Here is a 19,128-nt window from a genome sequence, read left to right as displayed (position 1 = left end):
TTGCATCACCCCATTAGATAAAGAGCGACAATCAGCTTGTGTTAGTTTGTTTTCATGTTACTGATAAAGACATACTCGAAACTGGGAATAACGAGATTTAGTTGAACTTACAGTTCCACATGGCTGAGCAGGCCTCAGAGTCATGTCAGGAGGTGAAGAGTACTTCTTACATGCAGCGGCAAGAGAAAAATGAGGAAGCAGCACAAGTGGAAACCCCTGATAAACCCATCAAATCTCGTGAGACTTATTCATGATCATGAGAATAGCATGGGAAAGACTGGCCCCCAGGATTCAATTACCTCCCCCTGGGTCCCTTCCACAATGTGTGGGAATTCTGGGAGATGAATTCAACTTGAGATTTGGTTGTGGACATGGCCAAACCATATCATTTCGCCCCTTGCCCCTCCAAATCTTTTGTCCTCACATTTCAATACCAATCACACCTTCCCAACAGTCCTCAAAGTCTTAATTCATTTCAGCATTAACCCAAAAGTCCATAGTCAAAAGTCTCATCTGAGACAAGGCAAGTCCCTTCCTCCTATGAGCCTATAAAATCAAAAAGAAGTTAGTTACTTCCTAGATACAATGGGAGTACAGGTATTGTGTAAATACAACCATTCCAAATGGGAGAAATTGGCCAAAACAAAGGGGTTACAGGGTCCATGCAAGTCCAAAACCCAGCAGGGCAGTCAAATTTTAAAGCTCCAAAATGATCTCCTTTGTTCCAGGTCTCACATCCAGGTCTCGCTGATGCAAGAGGTGGGTTCCCATGGTCTTGGGCAGCTCTGCCCAAATGGTTTTGCAGTGTACAGTCTCCCTCCTGGCTGTTTTCATGGGCTGACATTGAGTGTCTGCTGCTTTTCCAGGCACACAGTGCAAGCTGTCAGTGGATCTACCATTCTGAGGTCTGGAGGACAGTGGCCCCCTTCTCACAGCTCCACTAGGCAGTGCCCCAGTAGAGACTGTGTAGGGGCTCCAATCCCACAATCCCCTTCCGCACTGCCCTAGCAGAGGTTCTTCAGGAAGTCCCCACCCATGCAGCAAACTTTTGCCTGGGCATCCAGGCCTTTCCATACATCTTCTGAAATCTAGGTAAAGGTTCCCAAACCTCAATTCTTGACTTCTGTGTACCCGCAGGCTCAACACTACGTGGAAGCTGCCAAGGCTTGGAGTTTCTACTCTTGGAAGTCACAGCCCAAACTCTGCGTTGGCCCCTTTTAAACAAGGCTGGAGTGGCTGGGACACAAGGCACCAAGTCCCTACGCTGCACAAAGCATGGGGACACTGGGCCCAGCCCATGAAACCATGATTTCCTCCTAGATTTCCGGGTCTGTAATGGGAGGGACTGCCACGAAGACCTAAGACATGCCCTGTAGACATTTTTGTCATTGTCTTGGTGATTAACATTCAGCTTCTTATTACTTATGCAAATTTCTGCAGCCTGCTTGAATTTCGCCTCAAAAAATGGGATTTTCTTTTCTACTGCATCATCAGGCTGCCAATTTTCTGAACTTTTATACTGTTTCCCTTTTTAAATGGAATGCTTTTAACAGCACCCGAGTCAGGTTTTGAATGCTTTGCTGCTTGGAAATTTCTTCTGCCAGATACCCTAAATATCTCTCTCAAGTTCAAAGTTCTACAAATCTCTAGGGCAGGGGCAAAATGTCACCAGTGTCTTTGCTAAAAACATAACGAGAGTCACCTTTGCTCCAGTTCCCAACAAGTTCCTCATCTCCATCTGAGACCACCTCAGCCTGGATTTCATTGTGCATATCATCATCAATATTTTTGTCAAAGCCATTCAACAAGTCTCTAAGAAGTTCGAAACTTTCCCACATTTTCCTATCTTCTGAACCTCCAAACTGTTTCAACCTCTGCTTGTTACCTAGTTCCAAAGTCGCTTCCACGTTTTCAGGTATCTTTTCAGCAATGTTCCAGTCTACTGGTACCAGTTTGACTATTGGTTCATTTTCATGCTGCTGATAAAGACATACCAAAACTGGGAACAAAAAAGGTTTAATTGGACTTAACAGTTCCACGTGGTTGTTGAGGCCTCAGAATCATGGTGGGAGATGAAAGGATCTTCTTAAATGATGGCAGCAAGAGAAAAATGAGAAAGAAGCAAAAGCAGAAACTCCTCATAAACCCATCAAATCTCATGGGATTCATTCACTATCACAAGAATAGTATGGGAAAGACTGGCCCTCAGGATTCAATTACCTCCCCCCTGGTCCCTCCCACAACATGTGGGAATTCTGGGAGATACAATTCAAGTTGAGATTTGGGTGGGGATACAAACAAACCATATTACAGCTGAAGTGGAAGAAAATGATAAATACTAGTTACAACCATGCAACCAGTTGCAGAAAAAAAGATTATAATTGTTATGAGTATTTATCCTTTATTTTGTTATGGAAATAAATATATACATAGTTTATAAAATATCTATTTTTCATCTATTATTCCCTTATAATGCAATATAACATACGTTAACTGAGTTACAAGACATACAGAAGAATGAACATCACCCAAAATCTGTTAGAGGTTTTTTACAGTAGGTGAAAAAACTTAATTTTCCTTTTTTCATGAAAAATGAATTTAAGGATGGCAGTGGCAGTGGCAGCATGAGCGTAACCAGCTCTGACAGTGGGGAAAGCAACTTACAAAGGCTGTTCTGTGGCAGGAGTTTGCCTTTATCATCCTATTCTTGGTTTTTGTCTAATACTAATTTTCAAGTGTACTTATCAATTCTATGAGTTACCCATACCCTTCCAACAAACTATTTTTCTAATTAAATTGATTAAAGTTGGTTTCTAGTTATGCAACCAAGAATCTTCATAAGTATTGTGAACTACTTGTTGTGAGGAGGTAATGCTAGCTTAATATCTTAAAATTTCTTTTTTTTTAATTTAGTAAAAATTGTGAAAGGACAAAAGAAAATAAAGATGAATGTTTAATCTTGAGAAGAAGACATTTTTAATCATAAGGGAAGTGGCTGAAACCTCAAAGGAAAAGGTAGATGTGCCAAACTACAAAAACATGTACAATGTGTATACATTATATAAAATAACAACAAAAAGCCTGTAAACAAAATTCAGACTAAACTGATGGCTAAGGGAAATCAATTACAGAATAAAAACTACCTTCCATAAAATATGAGTGATATGGTTTGGAACTGTGTCCCCACCAAATCTCATGTTGAATTTTAATCCCCAATGTTGGAGGAAGCCCTGGTGGGCGGTGATTGGATCACAGGATGGATTTCTCTTGAATGGGTTAGCACCCTCCCCTCTTGGCACTGCTCTCATGACAGTGAGTTCTCATGAGATCTGGTTGTTTAAAAGTGTATAGCATCTCCCCTTCTTGTTCTCTCTTGCTCCTGTTCCCTTCATCTGACATGGCTCCATCCCTCTTTGCCTTCCAATATGATTGGAAGCTTCCTGAAGTATCCCCAGAAGCGGAAGGTATTATGCTTCCTGTACAGCCTGCAGAACCATGAGCCAAGTAAACCTCTTTTTTTTTTTTTTTTTTTTTTTTACAAATTACCCAGTCTCGGGTATTTCTTTATAGCGGTGCAAGAACAGACTAATACAATAAGCAACTTCTTGAAAATTTTTAAGAAAATGTGAGCAATGAGTAGAAAAAGAATTAGAGGCCATATAGAAGTAGCTTACTAGGGACTTGGGAAAACATTCCCCAATACTTGGAAACAAAGAACTAGAAAAGTGATGATGGTCACTCACCAGAGTACTGTGTAAGGGTTCAGAGCAATTCAGGAATCCTGCTGCCCAAGTCAGTCTCCTGCTTTTATTACCATTCTTGAAGGGGGAGAAGAACAATGTGGAGATGGTACTATTGTCTACCAAAACAGAATGAAATGAGACATAGAAATAAATAGTATTCAGATTCTAAAATAATTTAGAAATGATACCATATGCAAGTAAATATTCAGATAACATGAGTTTTCCTACATTTCAACCAAAATTCATTAGAAAATGTGTTGTAACAATATTTTCCCAATTCTAAAGGTGACAAAAAGCATAGCTAGGGAAATCTGTTAAGTAATAAATAAGGACTATATTTGTTAAAATTATGAAACATTATGTGAATTATACCAAAGAATATCCAAGAGGTATACCATATGTCAAGATTTAGAATTAGCTACAATGTGATGCCAAACCTTTATAAATTATAGTTTTAATGAAATGCCATCCAAAAATGGATTTTGTTAGAAAATTCACAAAAATATTTCAGCATTTTAGGAAATGTAAACATGAAAGAATTATAACGTTTTTGATTTGGCCTCCTTTTCTTTCTCCCTTCCTTCCTTCCTTCCTTCCTTCCTTCCTTCCTTCTTTCCCTCCCTTCCTCCCTCCCTCCCTCCTTCCTTCCTTCCTTCCTTCCTTCCTTCCTTCCTGTAAAAAGGAACTTTCATTTTGGGTTAAATGTGGAAAGTCACAAAAGGCTATCACATCCATCTTAAAAATGAGACATTTATTGAGAACTATTTTGTTCATTGGAGTATAATTAATCTTAGCAAAATTTCCACATGCACTTGAAAAGAATGGTTGGTCTTCAGTTAGATATAATTTTGTAGAAGGGTAAACTAGATCAAGTTTCTTGAAAGTGTTGTTCACGTCTTCTCTATTTTTACTGGTGTTTGTTTACTTCTTTTAACAATTACCGTGAGAGAGTTCTTTATTCCATGTGTTACTACAACAAAGTACCTTAGACTGAGTAGTTTATAAACAATGGAAATTTATTTTCTCACATTTCTGGATGCTGGGAAGTTGAAGATAAACATGTCTCCTGAGGTCTGCTCTCTGCTTTCAAGGTAGCTCCTTGTTGCTGCATCCTCCAGAGGAGAGGAATGCTGTGTCCTTACACGGTAGAAGGTGAAAGGGCAAAAAGGATGAACACCTCCCTCACACCTCTTTTATAAGATCATTAATCTCATTCATGAGAGGTCTGCCCTTATTACCTCCTAGAGGACCCATCTCTTAATACTGGCATACTGGCAATTAAGTTTCAACATATAGACTGTGGAGGAGACACATGCAGATCACAGCAAAGGGGTTTTTAAATCTTTGCTATGCCTATCACTTGCTTTAATTCTGTTGATTTTGCTTTATTTATTTTGAGTCACAATTATTAGTCTGATACACCTTCAGGGTTGTTAAATATTTTTGATAAATTGAATATTTTATCATTATACAACATCCCTCTATTTTTCTACTTGTCTTGATAATATGGCCACTTTGAGAATAGAACTAGTCCTGCTGTTTATGGTTACAAATTCCATAGTATAGCTTCTTCTATCCCTTTACATCCAGTCTATCTGTGCCTTTATGTTTAATGTTTTATCTTCCAACCATAACATTTAATTGTGCTTTCGTTTATTCATTCTGATGATCTCTATCTTTTAATTAGTTTATCAAATCATATTTAATGCAATTATCAGTATGGTTGGCTATAAGTCTTGCATTTTGCTCTATGTTTTTCATTTATCTCACTTGTTTTTGGCCCCCTGTCCTTTTTCTGGCTTTCTTTTGTGTTAATTGACTATATCTTTAATTATTTCATTTTAATCTATTAGCTTTTAAAACTTCATTTGTTATAATGAATTATTCTTTTATATATTGCTGGATTCTATTTTGTTAACATTTTGTTTGGAATTTTTGCATCTACATTCTGGCTATATTAGCCTGTAATTGTCTTATAAGTGTTCTTGATGAAATTTTGTATAAAGCTGTTCACAGTATTGCGTTATCATGAAAGATTATACACAAGGATACGTAACTGTACATTATATAACATTATACAATATATATATGTATATGTGTGTGTATATATATATGTACAGAGAGAGAGAGAGATGAGGTCTCACTCTGTCACCCAGGCTGGAGTGCAGTGGCCCAATTATAGCTCACTACAAGCTCAAACTCCTGGGCTCAAGCGATACTTACACCTTGGCTTCCCTTACAGGCACACACCTCCATGACCTGATAAATTATTTATTTTTATTTTTATTTTTTAGTAGAGATAAAGTGTTACTATGTTTCCCAGCCTGGTCTCAAACTCCTGGGCTCTAGTGATTCTCCCACCTGGGTCTCCCAAACTGCTGAAATTACAGGCATTAGCTATCACACCCAGGCTGTATTTTTGTTATCTCTAAGGACTGTAGTAATTTGTATTTTCTTTTGACCAACATTAGTATATTACTGTATCTAGTTCTTTTCTTTTGGTGATTTCTGCTGTTACTATAATTTCTTGACTTCAATTTTCTTTCACTCTTAATTTTCTAGCTTCTAGAGATGAAAACAAAATTCATCTGTTTTTAGCCTTTCTTCCTTTCCAAAAGATGCATTCAAGGCTACAAACTTCCTTCAAAGAATGGCTTTAATGGGATTATGTAAACTTTAATAAGTCATTTCTTTATTACAGGTTGAGTATCCCTAATCCAAATATCTGAAATTTGAAATGCTCCAGAATCTGAAACTCTTTGAGCTCTGTCATGACACTCAAAGGATATGCTCATTGGCACATTTTGGATTTCAAATATTTGAATTAGAGATGCTTAATCAGTATGATGTGAATATTCCAAAATTTAAAAAAAAGAAAAATCCAAAATCCAAAGCGCTCTGGTCTCACACATTTCAGATAAGGTATACACAACCTGTATTATTTAGTTAAAAATATTTTTCTAATTTTTGTTATTTCTTCTTTGACTTGAGTATTTAGAATTTTTTTGTCTTAGTAAATTGTTTCTTTCTCTAGTTATCTGTTTATTATTGAACTTAATTTTATTCCTTTGAATTCAGGGAACATTCAACACTTGTGAGATATTCTTTTGGATTCACATATGATCACTCTTGATAAAAACAGTCTATGTGCACATGAAAATAATATGAGTTATTTTACTGTTGAACACAAGTTTGTCAATTGTTTTTTCATATATTTTCCATCTATTGATTTTTGGTATGTTTCTAGGCTAAGCTATTGCGTTATATATTTTACAGTCTTTCATGATGATTATAGATTTGTCTTATTTTTCCTTTTCTGTAAATGTTTGGTAGTTTATCTGGTTCATAAATTTTTGGGATTACCCTATCTTTCTGTAGATTTGAGCATTTTTATCACTATAAAGTACACTCCCCATTTATTCTCTAATGATGTTTCCTACCTTAAAGCCTGCTTTATATAATATTAATATAACTATGCCAGATTTATTTTGGATAATGTTTGCCTGGCTTATTTTTCCATAATTTTACTTTAAAGCTTTCTTTTTATATATTATATTGTGTTTCTTGTAAGCAGTATATGGTCAGAGTTTTAAATTCTTCTTTATTAATTTTTACTTGGAGTATTTAGTTCATTTACATTTTATAAAATTATATTCTCCATTTCTAGAAGTTTTTCCCCAGATGTTCCCATTTCTTTCTGACAGTCTCTTGCTGCTCTTCTCTGAAATTTCATCTTGTGTTTTGTAAACAGTGTATACATTAGCTAATTTATCTACACATATTCTTAAATCTGTCAATTTCAATATGCACAGTCCATGAGAATTTACTTTTCCTACTTACTTTTGGTTGGTTTGTTTTGATTTTCTATCATTTGTAGTCTATTCCTATGCTTAATTTAACTTTATTTTGAAATCATTGTGCAATTTTATTTATGGTATTCATGCCAGGATAAACGAGAGAAGGTCTTTTTTTCCTGCAAACCTTAGTTTATTCATTTTTAATGTAAATACAAAAAATAGTCGCTCTTTTAAAGGATTGAAGGCTTATGAAATTAAGATGAGAAAAAAATGACCTTAAGATACTTAATATAGTGCTAGGAATATAATAAAAGCTCAATAAATGGTAGATTTCACTTTTAATTTCACTTTTAATTCTTAGATCAGTATGTTGATTTACTTGTTTCCTGCCTCCCTCATTAGAATATACACTCTATAAATCACACAAGCTTTGAGATTCTGACTACCACTATATTCCCTCAAAGATCAAGAGAGAGTTTTTTGTATCTAGATATTCAGTAAATACTTGTTGGATAAATGAATGAGTGCCTGTAAACAGTAATGTGTTAAATGAAGAGATTATTCCTGAGCCTTTCATGTCAAGGGTAGTCAACATAATCTTCTGCATTCAAGGGTGTAATAACCATGAGTATAAAACAACAGCAACAGTTTTGTGATACATTTGTGAAACTTGTCATACCCAGAGTTGAGCTTAAATTTTAATTAAAAATTAAATTCATCATTTAGAGTAGGTATCTACAATGGCTAAATTTGTTTTTCACTTCTACATAGTATTTTCTTTACAAATATAAATTGATTATAAATGACATAAATAATGATTTGATATTTTAAAAGATAAAGTCAAGTATTTTGTTTCTGTTTTGCATTACATTCTATAGGTATATGTTTGGCACTCCTTCTCTACAATTCACTTTATTAAATGTAAAGTAGTCTCAGCAGGATATGTAAAATCCATGAAACACAAATTTTCATTTGCATTTTAACAAATTATAGATAGGCATTCAGTCTGAACATTCTCTAGACTAGCCACGTTTTATAGATATATTTGGAAAGGTCTTCATTGAGAAATGTCTAATTCCATCATAAGCCATTACTGGGGCAATTTCAAGTCTTTATATAACAAATGAGAAGAAAGTCATGCTTCCATCAAGCAGCCAATATATGCCTCGTTCTGCAACAGGTAATCTAAGATAGACGTAACAGAAGCAATATTAAGAATTAGCAGATATGCTAAGTGTAGTGGAAGGCATCTTCATTTTTGTTGTAATTAGTGAGTCAGTATTTGCGGTTTTAGGGAATGGATTTATTGGACTTGTAAACTGCATTGACTGTGCCAAGAATAAGTTATCTACAATTGGCTTTATTCTCACCGGCTTAGCTATTTCTAGAATTTTTCTGATATGGCTAATAATTACAGATGGATTCATACGGATATTCTCTCCAGATATATATGCTTCTGGTAACCTAATTGAATATATTAGTTACTTTTGGGTAATTAGTAATCAATCAAGTATGTGGTTTGCCACCAGCCTCAGCATCTTCTATTTCCTGAAGATAGCAAATTTTTCCAACTACATATTTCTCTGGTTGAAGAGTAGAACAAATAGGGTTCTTCCCCTTCTGATGGGATTCTTACTTATTTCATGCTTACTTAATTTTGCATATATTGCGAAGATTCTTAATGATTTTAAAATGAAGAATGACACAGTCTGGCGTCTCAACATATTTAAAAATGAATACTTTGTTAAGCAGATTTTGCTAAATCTGGGAGTCATTTTCTTCTTTACACTATCCCTAATTACAAGTGTTTTGTTGATCATTTCCCTTTGGAGACACAACAGGCAGATGCAATCAAATGTGACAGGACTGAGAGACTCCAACACTGAAGCTCATGTGAAGGCAATGAAAGTTTTAATATCTTTCATCATCCTCTTTATCTTGTATTTTATAGGCATAGCCATAGAAATATCGTATTTTACTGTGCCAGAAAACAAACTGTTGCTTATGTTTGGAATGACAACCACAGCCATCTATCCCTGGGGTCACTCATTTATCTTAATTCTAGGAAACAGCAAGCTAAAGCAAGCCTCTTTGAGGGTACTACAGCAATTGAAGTGCTGTGAGAAAAGGAAAAGCCTCAGAGCCACATAGACACCTTGGGGAGATATGGATGTTCCATGAAAAGAATCCAGTGAATAAATCCTTGAAGATCTGTTTCACTGCACTGCATTCTTGCTTTGTTTTTTAAACTGTGTCATTAAAAATCACTTAAATCTTCCATAATTGTTTTGACTACATTTCAGGGAATCTCGTCTTTGAGGAGATTTTAATCTCACATGCAAACTCAGTGGCTTAGTCAGCTTCCCCACCCTGCAACTTCTTCCTACAAACTTCCTAGAGGAAAACCATCAGCCTGGAGACTATTCACTATAAAAATTATAGCGGTGAGAATAAGCTCTAAAATAAGACTTCTCGTTGTGCTTTACCTGACTTTTCTGAAGCAAGGACACCTATTCTCCAAGAAAACCCAAAGAAAAAAAAAAGAAAGAAAATTATATCAATCTTGACATTTAGAACATGGAAGTGAGGATAGATGGTGGTGCTTCTTTTCAGTATGCTATTTTAATTATTTAAAGGGTTATTTTTTTCATTTTTTAAAATCTAACATCCTCTTTTACTGGTGTATGTTTGATGTGTAGCAAGTAGAGTAATAGACGTAGTTCTGTGAAATATAGCTAGGGAAACAAGAGTCTAGTTGAGGGATATGGGATCAAAACACTGATGAAATAAATATACTCTTCATAATCAGTGATTTGAGATAAGGCAGATTATGAACCAATTAAAGTTGAGTAAAGATTTTTCTAGAAGCATAGATCCAAAGGCTGCAAGATTCAACGCAGTCCCTGACCAAAGGACACAAGATGAACACAGGGTAGAATCTGTGTGAAATATGAAATGTTCTGTCTTAGAGCTTCATACACACACACACACACACACACACGCACACACACACACGTTTATCTACACAAACTTGCAGTCACAGGCATGTTTCAAATTTTGGGTTTTAAAGTGAAATTTTATGTCCAACTCAGGTTATAAACTCAGTGACTTATTTTGGCAACTTCCAAAAGTGCCTTGATCTCATACTTATGGCCTAATAAGTGAAATATTTCCAAATATAAGGACTTAATTCATTTTCTATGTCAGGTTTCCAAATCAATATTTTTATATTTTTAAACTATTGTGTTTAGAATGTACAGATAAAGAGATAGCAGAAAAAAGAAAACCCAATGCTGCTGCCTATTTCAACCAAATATATTGGCTTATTGGCAATTATACTGTAAAAAGAACTATGTTCTCCATATAGATTATGTTGATAATGTGGAATTTATTCATTTTCCCATGTTTTCAAAAATTACTTATACTAATCATTTTAAGGGGTACATAACTCCCCTTGCAAATATACAATAATATACTTAATGTTTATCATATCGTTTGCATTTAAATTGTCTTCAGTTTTCCACTGTTAGAAATAAACATAATATGAGTATTATAGAGCATGAATACTATTCATTCATATGAATACTATTTGAATGCTAACTTGGCTAGGTATTGAGGACAGAGTAGTGAACAAGACATCAATATAATGGAAAATATATTCTAATGGAAAACAAATGAATAGCTAGCTAACTTAAACAATCATATTTATGATATTGGGAGAGAAAAACTATAGGATGTTGACCTGACCTGGTCATGGGAATGGACAAGATGTCACTGAGGTTAATGGTTTAATTTGATATCTAAATAATGTGTAGGAGTAAGGTGGACAAAGGAGGAGAAATTTGGGGTGGGAAAGTATCATGTCGAGGTCTTGAAGCAAGAAGGAGTAGAGGGTATTCCAGAAACTAAAGGTCCAGTATGACTAGTATATAGACAGAGTAATATGTAAATTATTTTTAAGGAAAATTCCAATGGGGAGAAATTTGACAAATTCCTTGCAGAACTGATAAATTGCTCTGTAGAAGTAGTAAACCTATATGTTAATAGTGAAAAAATATACATCTTATTCCAGTCTCGAAATCAAGCAGGTTATTATTTTTAATGTCATTACCTTGATTGCAAAAATATCTTTACTTCACATATATTTGATTACTAGTGCAGTTAAGCATTATTACAGGATTAACCAATAGCATATACACTTTGGGAATTGTTCATTGTTTTTTCCTTATTTGTTCATGTCATAGTTTTTCTTACCAATTTTGTGACTACTTTATACATTAACAGTATGCCATATATGTGTTATGATTTTTTCTTAATTTGCTATTTAGTGAGTAATTTAGTTTATAATGTTTGGGGAAATAAGTGGATAATTTACATGATCTCATATTGATTTATGGTTTCTTCTGCTATTTTTGCCGATTTTAACTTATTTTTACTGATACCTGTTCCTTTCATCAAAAGCTCCATTTTCTACTATAAAACACAGTTTTATTGCATCTAAAATTAGCAAACACAAAAATATATAAAGAAATTGATTATGCACATTTGCAGTACTCAACTAACCATTGTTAACATATTTCTACATATATTGTAAAATAGATCTCAACATAGATAGATGACAGATAATAAGCATGTTACTTTAAAAATCTGTTTTGATTAGATTTATATATAAACTGGATGACGAGGTTATCTGTGGATATTGGGATTATAGATAATTTTAATTTTCTTGTATTATGTAATTTTCTATGTAATAATTTATGTCATATGAAAAATACAATTAAATAAAAGATGAGGCACGTGAAAAAATATGTTTAGTAATACTTGCTTTGAGAAACAAGGGAAAGAAAAAGAATCTTCCCTAGCATTTGCACAGACTGCATAAGCTCTAATTCTGATATCTGCTGCGTTTGTAGCTCTGATGACTAACTTTGTTGTTTGTACTAACTTTTGATTATATTGGCTTGTTCCTCACATGTTTTATGATTTTATTTTGAACTCAGTTTTATTAGAATATTATCTGTGGGAATTCTTTGAGGTCAGGTTTACAGTGACATCTGCCAGAAAGAGTTTAACTTTGTGAAGGCTGACTGGGGTCACTTGCAGTCTCAACTTCTTTAAGCTAAACTTTTCAGTTTGCAATGATTTAGGCTATATAGAATTTAACTTCTAGCCCCAAGTATACATGAGTGAAAGGCTATTGTTACAAATTCTTAGAGCAACATTCGTCTTTCATTCCCTTTTACATTCCCCTTTCAATTAACTACACTGGCTGAGTGTTAAGTACTCATACTTTAGTCTTTTGCTGGACATATATTATTTTCTCATTTGTCTATTAAGATTTTGCATTTCAGGGGTCTTGGCTTATAGATAGTATCCAATCTCACTTCTAACTTTGGAGAAGTCCAAGTCAGGTATCTTATCCAACATGCATATGATCTTTTAAAACATAAGCACTGGTTTATGAATGGATGAAGAAAATGCTGTATATATACACAATGGAATACTATTTATCCATAACAGTTTAAAAAAAAGAATGAAGTGCCATTTGCAATGACATGGATGGAAAGCGAAGACACTATGGTACATGAATTAAGCCAGAAACAAAAAGTTAAGCACCACACATTCTCGCTCATATAAGAAAACTAAAAAAAGAAGATCTCATAGAAGTAAAAAGAAAAGCAGAGTATACCAGAGGCTGGGAAGGACAGGGGTTTGTAAAAGTATACAAAATTCAGCTAGATAGGAGGAGTAAGTTCTAGTGTTTTATAGGACTATAGGATGACTATAGCTAACAATAATACATAGTTTTAAATATCAGGAAGGAGGATTTCAATATTCCCAATAAAGAAATGATAAATGTTTGAGATGATAGATCTTCTAATTAACCTACCGAATCACTATACATTGTATGTTTCAAAACATCACTATGTACCTGATAAATGTGTACAGTTATTATTACATAAAATAGGAAAATAGCCTATTGCATAGAAAGAGTGATGCCATCCTGAAGCAAAACTACCACAGCCACTGATGTTTATCTCCTGCATACCAATGTGTTCTGCAGCAAGCTCTTTAAACAATTCCCGTGACATAGATAACCCCTCATAAAGAGCTAACCTTCTTAGTGGTCATAAGTTTTAGCAAGAGAGTCTGAGGTATGAGTAGCTGCACATGTTTTACCCAAAAAGCTTAATATATAAAGGATATTTTCTGGAGGGCGGGTGTGCGGATCCAATATCTTGCGGCCACCCAAGACATTGCCTCTGTTTATAAGTTCCTATTAAATATTTATTTCTTTTAAAGAAGATAACATATGCCTATGTATAAGATATATATATAGAGAGAGATGTATAAGATACATATATCTTTTGCAGCAACTTGGATAGACCTGGAGATCATTATTCTAAGCGAAGTAACACAGGACTGGAAAACCAAAAACTGCATGTTCTCAGTTATAAGTGGGAGCTAAGCTATGAGTGTGCAAAGAAATACAGAGTGATATCGTGATCTTTAGAGACTCAAAAGGGGGAGGTCGGAAGGGAGGATAGGGATAAAAAAGCTACCTATTAGGTACAATTTACACTACTGAGGTGATGGGTATACTAAAATCTCAGAATTCACCACTATATAACTCATCCATGTAACAAAAAAATACTTGTATCCAAAAAGTGGTTGGAGTAAAAATTATAAATAAGTAAATAAATAAATAAACATTTCTTTCTGAGAAACTGGATTTGTTAGCCTCTTTCTTTGGCCTCTCAGCTCTGTCAGCCTTTAGGGATAGTTTTGCATATACCTTTTCACCGCAGAACATCAATTTAAAAAAATAACAAAATAAAAAAATACTTAAACACCGGTTTAAAGGAGAGTGACAATGCCCTCTGATAGATAACCTCCTCTAACTCCAAGATAGATAGTTAGGGACTAACTCTATCTTCAGCACTGTTTCCTCTCATGATTTGCACTTTCCCACTATTTTTGGCATCTGAGGATTCTTTTTTTAACTCTCTTGACAGCTGGACCATGCACTTTAAAAATAATTCTGAAGGCTTCTTTTTCAGTATCTTTATCTTTTCTGGACTGGAAGGACTTTTCCAGACATCTGGTTTTCATATATTTTTATGCAGCTTTTTTTAATTTATAAAAATAATTTTAACTTCTATTTTAGATAAGGGGGTACAGGTGCAGGTTTGTTAGCAGATTATATTCCTTGGTGCTGAGGTTTGGAGTATAATTGAACCCATCACCCACGTAGTGAGCATGGTACTCAACAGCTAGTTTGACAGTCTTTACCCCCTAATCCCTGCCCTCTCTCCCTCTCCACTTAGTCCTCAGTGTCTATTGTTGCCATTTTTACGTTTGTGTGTCCCAATGTTTGGCTCCCACTTAGAAGCAAGAGCATGTGATAGTTGGTTTTCTGTTTCTGCGTTAATTTGGTTAGGATGACAGTTTACCATATTTTTGAAGGCAAAAGTTGTTTGTTTCACTAGCTTTCTTTTTTTTTCAGTAAAAGTATTCAAAATTGTATGTTTTCTGCCCAAATATCAACTTACATGTATTCCACAAATGTTGACACATTGTTCTTATATTGTATTCAACTCAAAGAATTTCAAAATATTCTTTACACTTTCATTTTAATGCAAGAGATATTTAACAATAATGAGATTTTTAAAGGTAACTTTTGTATTGATATCTTATTTTATTTAAGTTGGGTCAGACAGCATATGTGTATGATATTTGGCCTAGGATGAGATTTATTTGGCCCAACGTATGATCCATTTTTGTGACTGATTTTCTTTAAATGAGTTTGATGGTGTTAAATGTATATACATTAGATGAACATTAATGATATTACTAGTTTACATCTTTAATATATGAAAATTTCCAATAGTTAAATTAGTAAACCTACACTTACAATTACTGATTTATTTGTTTATGCTCATAATTGTTTTATTTGTAGTTGCATTTAATTTGAAGCAATGTTGATAATTGCATTTTTATTCAGGGTCATTACTTTCTTATGGTTTTTACTAATATTAAAAACTCTTATCATGAAAGTTTTTGCTTTAAATTTTATTTTGCCCTTGGTAAATTCCCTAATTTTGTTACATTTTATTTTATTTTGATACATAATATTTGTTCAACATTGTAAGGTATATGTGATATTTTGTTTCATGTATATAATGTGTAATAAAAGTCAAGATATTTAGGATCCATCACTTCAAGCATTTATCATTTCTAGATCATGTGTTTTCCACCTCTGCATTTTCAACACTTCTGCTTTTTATTTTTTAAATGTCTCTTGTAGAAAACAAGTATCTCATTTTTGACACTTTAATAATGTAATCTCAAAATTATTGAGAAACATTTTTACACTTAATGTAACTGTGATTATATTGTTTTCTATCTTCTCATTTCTTCTTTTTACTCTATTTTAATGCTTTCTTTTAGATTTTTTTTCCTTTCCTGTTTTCTATTGATATCAAATTTTCATGTGCTGGGTTTTAAATTGATACCTTTATCTTCATTTCATATAAAATTAAGTTTAATTCATTCTTATTCTCCTGATAGCCATTTCCACGCTGCATGTTTTTATGGTCTGGAATATTAATTTTTTTAATTTACACATTTATTTTGTTTCATTGTGATAAAATTTATATAACAAATTTGTCATCTTCACCATTTTAAGTATAATTTTGTGGCACTGATTACATTCACAATGTTGTGCAAGCATCACCACTGTGTCCAAAACTTTTACATTACCACAAATAGAAATTTTGGATTCATTAGGCAGTAACTCCCTATTTTTCCTTTCCCACAGTTCCTGGTGACCTCTGATCTGCTTTTTGGCTTTATGAATTGGCCTAGTCTAGATAATTCATATGAATAGAATCACACAGGTTTTCTCATTTTGTATCTGGTTTAGTTTACTAAGAAAGTTTTCAAGGCTCATCAGTATCTTAACATGTATCTCTGACCATCATTCTTTTGTGTGACTGAATAATATTTTATTGTGTGTATGCACCCTAATTTGTTTAAAAACACTTGGGTGATTTCTACCTTTTGGCTGTTGTGAATTATGCTGCAATATATGCTGGCACATAAGTATCTATTTGAGTTACTGTTTTCAATATATACTAGGAGTGAAATTACTAGGTAATATGGCAATTCCTATGCTTAGCTTCTTGTGGAGGCACTGAACTGTTTTCCACAGTAGCTTTATCATTGTACATTTCCACCAAGAATGTACGAGAGTTCCACACTTTCCACATCCTTGTCCACCCTTGTTATTTTCCAGGATTTTTACTATAGCCATTCTAGTGGATGTGAAGTAATACGTGACTGCGGTTTTGGTTTGCACTTCCCCAATGACTAATGATGCTTAGCATCTTTTTATGTGCTTATTAGACATTTATAAATCTTTTGCCCAATTTAAAATTGGATTTTTTGTTGGGTTGTAGAGATTCTTTACATATTCTAACTGTTAAAGTCACCGCAGCTATATGATCTGCAAATATTTTCCCCGTCTATAGATTGTCTTTTCACTTTCTTGGAGAGGCTTGTGATAAACAAAAGTTTTATTTTGCGTGAAATCCAATTTGAGTATTTTTTTTGTGGCTTACTTTTTTCATGTCATATGTAAGAATCCATTGCCAAATCCAAGGTCATAAAGATTACCATTAGATTTTCTTCTAGGTGTATTTAGTTTTAGTTGTTATATTTAGGTAATTGATCCATATTGAGCTAAGTTTTGTATATGTTGTGAGTTTGGGGTCCAACTCCATTCTCTTGCATGTGGATATCCAATTGTCATAGCGTCACTTGTCAAAAAGACTATGCCCTAAAGAATTTTTACACACTTGTCAAAAATCAATTAATCATAGATACATGGGTTTACTTCAAAACTCTCGATTCTATTACATTGGTCTATATGTCTATCCTTATGCCAATAAAACAGTCTTGATTATTGTAGCTTTGTAGTAAGTTTTATACTTGACTTTAGCCGAAAAGTTGAGAAGTAATGTAGTGAATTTTAAAAATATTAAGTGCGAGCCTTCCAACTTTATTCTCCATTTTTAAGATTGCTTTGGAAATTCAAGGTTTCTTGTAATTCCATATGGATTTGAGGATAAATTTTTCTGTTTCTGAAACACAGTCTGTGAGAATTTTTAATAAGGATTTGAATGAATCTGTACATTTCTTTGGTATCTCCCCTTTGTGTCTATGGAGTAAAAGCAGATGAAAAACTAAGAGTATCTGACCTGAGGGGCCCAAGTGTCATATCTGAGGACAGGATGTAGTGAGAGGTCTTGCAAGGAGAAGAGGCATAGTACTTCCCACTTGCCCTAAAGGACATGGAATTCCATGATGCCACTTTTTCCTGCCTCTGGGTCCCTGTAGTCTTAAGAGCCAGAGCCTACAGAGCTGGGGGTGGTGGCAGTGGGGCAGATCTGGATGCAGCCCAAGGTGCAGCCAGGAGTGATTATGACTCCTAGAGAAGCTCCTAGGGTGGGGAACAGGATATGTCAAGGTGCAAAATTTCTCAGCATGTCATTAAAGGTTTTTGGTTGCAACAGAAATGAATGTAAGCAGTAAAGGAGGAAGGAGCTTTATAGTTAGGATGTCGAGCCATCTGTCCTAAAGTTAAGAGTTGAGTCCAATCATCTTTAGAAAGAGTCAGGACTCAGTCATGACTGAGATAGCCCCAAGGACCTCAGATATGGGAAGGAGTGGGTATTATTTCTAGCTTATGCAGCCAATGTGACTCAGTTTCCACAACTCCCATTCTCTGTGTTTCCAAGGTCAAAATTCCAAATTCTTCACAGAGATTTATTCATTCATTTGTTCATTAAATATGCATGGAGCCCCTACTGTGTAGTAGGCAGAATTCTAGACACTAAAGATACAGCACTGATCCAAGGAGACAAAAATACCTATTTTACATCTTACATTGCAGTGGGCACAGAATAAGATTGGCTTAACTTGGGTTAGGTATCCACCCCTAATTCAATCAGCTGTGGCCAGATGGAGTTCATGAGCCAAGAGACTTCTCCCAATGGGTTCTACTACAATGAACAATCGTTCTTTAAGACACACATGGACTCTTGATTATCAGTTCAGAAAGCAGACAGTGGGTTTTAAAATAACAAGGCATAGTTGAGTTCATTCAGTCACCTTGACAGCAACAATTTTCTCTAGGAGGCTGGATGTTCTTAAGCAGCAGCCTGTCCATCTTGCATCCCCCAGGTTCTCCGGATTCTCCACTTCCAAAGGAGCAGGACTGGAACGCCCTTCCGTATCATCAACTTTCTCCTCGCACCAAACCTTACTCACCAGGGCCTGGGACTGTGGGTTAGACTTCTCCCTCTTTTGCTATCTTCAGCTCCTGATCTGGCTAGAATCTTCTGTGAACAGGGACAAGGCTTGCTTCTTCTGGTATCTGCCATGGCAGAAGCCAGCCCAGGGAAGCCTTAACGAGGCCTGCAGGGGGAAAAAAAAAAAAAATTTATATATATATATATATAAAATAAAAAATTAAGTGTGAGTTTTCCAACTTTGTTCTCCTTTTTTATAGATTGTTCTGGGTA

General features: G+C 34.6%; 2 protein-coding genes and 1 long non-coding RNA gene across 3 annotated transcripts in view; 2 read left to right on the top strand and 1 right to left on the bottom strand.

Annotated features, from left to right (window-relative positions):
* MAGOHB (mago homolog B, exon junction complex subunit) overlaps positions 1-19,128 on the top strand; it is a 1,022,454-nt gene that overhangs the window by 770,776 nt on the left and 232,550 nt on the right. The gene's annotated exons all lie outside the window — the stretch shown is intronic.
* LOC126930799 (uncharacterized) overlaps positions 3,607-19,128 on the bottom strand; it is a 45,511-nt gene continuing 29,989 nt past the window's right edge. The window contains exons 2-3 of the long non-coding RNA XR_007717682.1: positions 18,875-19,021; positions 3,607-3,859 (exon numbers count right to left, since the gene is read on the bottom strand). This is a non-coding gene — a long non-coding RNA (uncharacterized LOC126930799). The remainder of the gene's footprint in view (positions 3,860-18,874; positions 19,022-19,128) is intronic.
* Positions 8,681-9,818, top strand: TAS2R10 (taste 2 receptor member 10). The gene has a single exon (XM_050748272.1). It carries the CDS (start codon positions 8,768-8,770, stop codon positions 9,689-9,691), a length of 924 nt encoding a protein of 307 aa, XP_050604229.1. The 5' UTR covers positions 8,681-8,767; the 3' UTR covers positions 9,692-9,818.

Source organism: Macaca thibetana, chromosome 11 (assembly GCF_024542745.1).
Source record: "Macaca thibetana thibetana isolate TM-01 chromosome 11, ASM2454274v1, whole genome shotgun sequence".
Taxonomy (NCBI): domain Eukaryota; kingdom Metazoa; phylum Chordata; class Mammalia; order Primates; family Cercopithecidae; genus Macaca; species Macaca thibetana.
Note: the sequence above shows the minus strand (reverse complement) of the source record. Positions and strands in the feature narration are given on the sequence as shown.